Below are 1,453 nucleotides of genomic sequence, written 5' to 3' on the forward strand. Positions count from 1 at the left end.
AAACCCTAACCTCACCGACCTGAGGAGCTGGCAGGAATCTATGCCGAAACTTCGTCTAATCCGTCCCAGCGGACGAACTTGAGGAGGACCGAAATCCGGAAGACTGACTCGGAGAGGAAGTGCCGCCATCCGTCCAAACGCGTCCCTGTGAGGACTAAACCGCTACCTATCTACTAGCCGGATTCGAGGCACCAGAAATCCCCTTCCCGCCACCGCCGCCAGAGCGGCAGGCGGAGTGGAGGCGAATCCATAAACTCGCCGGTGAAGATTGAGGGGAGGAAGGCTTTCCTTAGTCGACTTGCGAACGAAGTTTATAGGAAAACACCGGTGACGTTATTATGCCGTAAGCAAACAACATCTACAGTATATAGGAAACATTTATCTCTAAGAAAGAAGGGGGGGAATTGCTTCCATGCACAGAGCACAGCGTTAGTTTGGGTTTGGCTTGCGTCTCCCCGTCACACTCGCACACGGTGAAGGAAAGAAACAAGCACCACCAGCACCACAGAGGCGCACAGCGGAATCCACCCCCACTAGTACGTGCCGTTGAGTGCTCCCCTCTCCCCACCACCATCATCTTCTTCCGCCTGTCTCCTCTTCCTCCCTCCATATAAACCATCGTGATCCCTGCGTGCTTCCACCATCTCCCACCTCTGCTCCCTTCTAGTTCCCTCGGACCAGGGCGCATATATACCATACCTGTGATCTGCCACAACCCCCACCGAGATGCTGTGTGTGTGGACGACGCAGCTGGTCGCTCCAAGCACGGGAGGATCCATGGGCGTGGTGCGAGCCGTGTGATCCACAAGAGTGTGCGTGCACGTAAGGATGTGCTTCGGCTGCCGTGTCCCCGCCAAGCTCTGGTGGTGAGAGTTCGAGGACAGGCCGCGCACGTACGTACGTGTGATCAGTACATTCCATACTGCTGTGCCGCCCGTGTCTAGCTTCTTGCCGGCGGTCGACATGTGGGGCGACGTGGTGGCGCTCGTCCGGCAGGGCCTGCGGTGGCGGCGGCGCAGGGGGAGGAGGTCTACGGCGCGGGTGGTGGACGAGAGCGCGCTCGGCCTCGGCGATGCCGGCGCCGCCGCGGCGGTGGCGCCGAGCGTGGGCGGCGCCCTGGCCAGGGCGCTCCTGGCACTAGCGTGCGCCGTCCGCTTCGACGGCGAGGACCTGCCGACGGAGGAAGCCTGGGCGGCGAGCGTATGGCGGCCACGGGCCGACGAGGTCAGCCACCTCATGGTGCGCGAGAGCATGCGCTATGCCATCTACGCGTAGGATTGTGTAAGTACGTACGATTGGGGTTGCGTATAACTAGCTGTGTATGGTGTATAACTAGTAGAGTATTAGAGTGATGTATCTTGGATGTACGTAAAGGTCACCACCACCACCGCCACCAGTCCACCACCACTACTAGAGAGTAGAGATGCCATGCCGATTGGCTTCTCTTAGCCTA

The 1,453-nt window shown here is 59.3% G+C and overlaps 1 protein-coding gene across 1 annotated transcript; it reads left to right on the forward strand.

Annotated features, from left to right (window-relative positions):
• The first annotated feature begins 524 nt into the window (after window positions 1-524).
• On the forward strand, window positions 525-1,447 carry LOC119343318. The gene has a single exon (XM_037614342.1). The coding sequence runs from the start codon at window positions 964-966 to the stop codon at window positions 1,273-1,275; it is 312 nt and encodes a 103-aa protein (XP_037470239.1). The 5' UTR covers window positions 525-963; the 3' UTR covers window positions 1,276-1,447.
• The last annotated feature ends 6 nt before the right edge of the window (window positions 1,448-1,453 follow it).

Source organism: Triticum dicoccoides, unplaced genomic scaffold (assembly GCF_002162155.2).
Source record: "Triticum dicoccoides isolate Atlit2015 ecotype Zavitan unplaced genomic scaffold, WEW_v2.0 scaffold122767, whole genome shotgun sequence".
NCBI lineage: Eukaryota > Viridiplantae > Streptophyta > Magnoliopsida > Poales > Poaceae > Triticum > Triticum dicoccoides.

What these genes read in the sequence shown, in the direction of transcription:
- LOC119343318 (XM_037614342.1), top strand. Translation starts at nt 964, where the DNA reads ATGTGGGGCGACGTGGTGGCGCTCGTCCGGCAGGGCCTGCGGTGGCGG.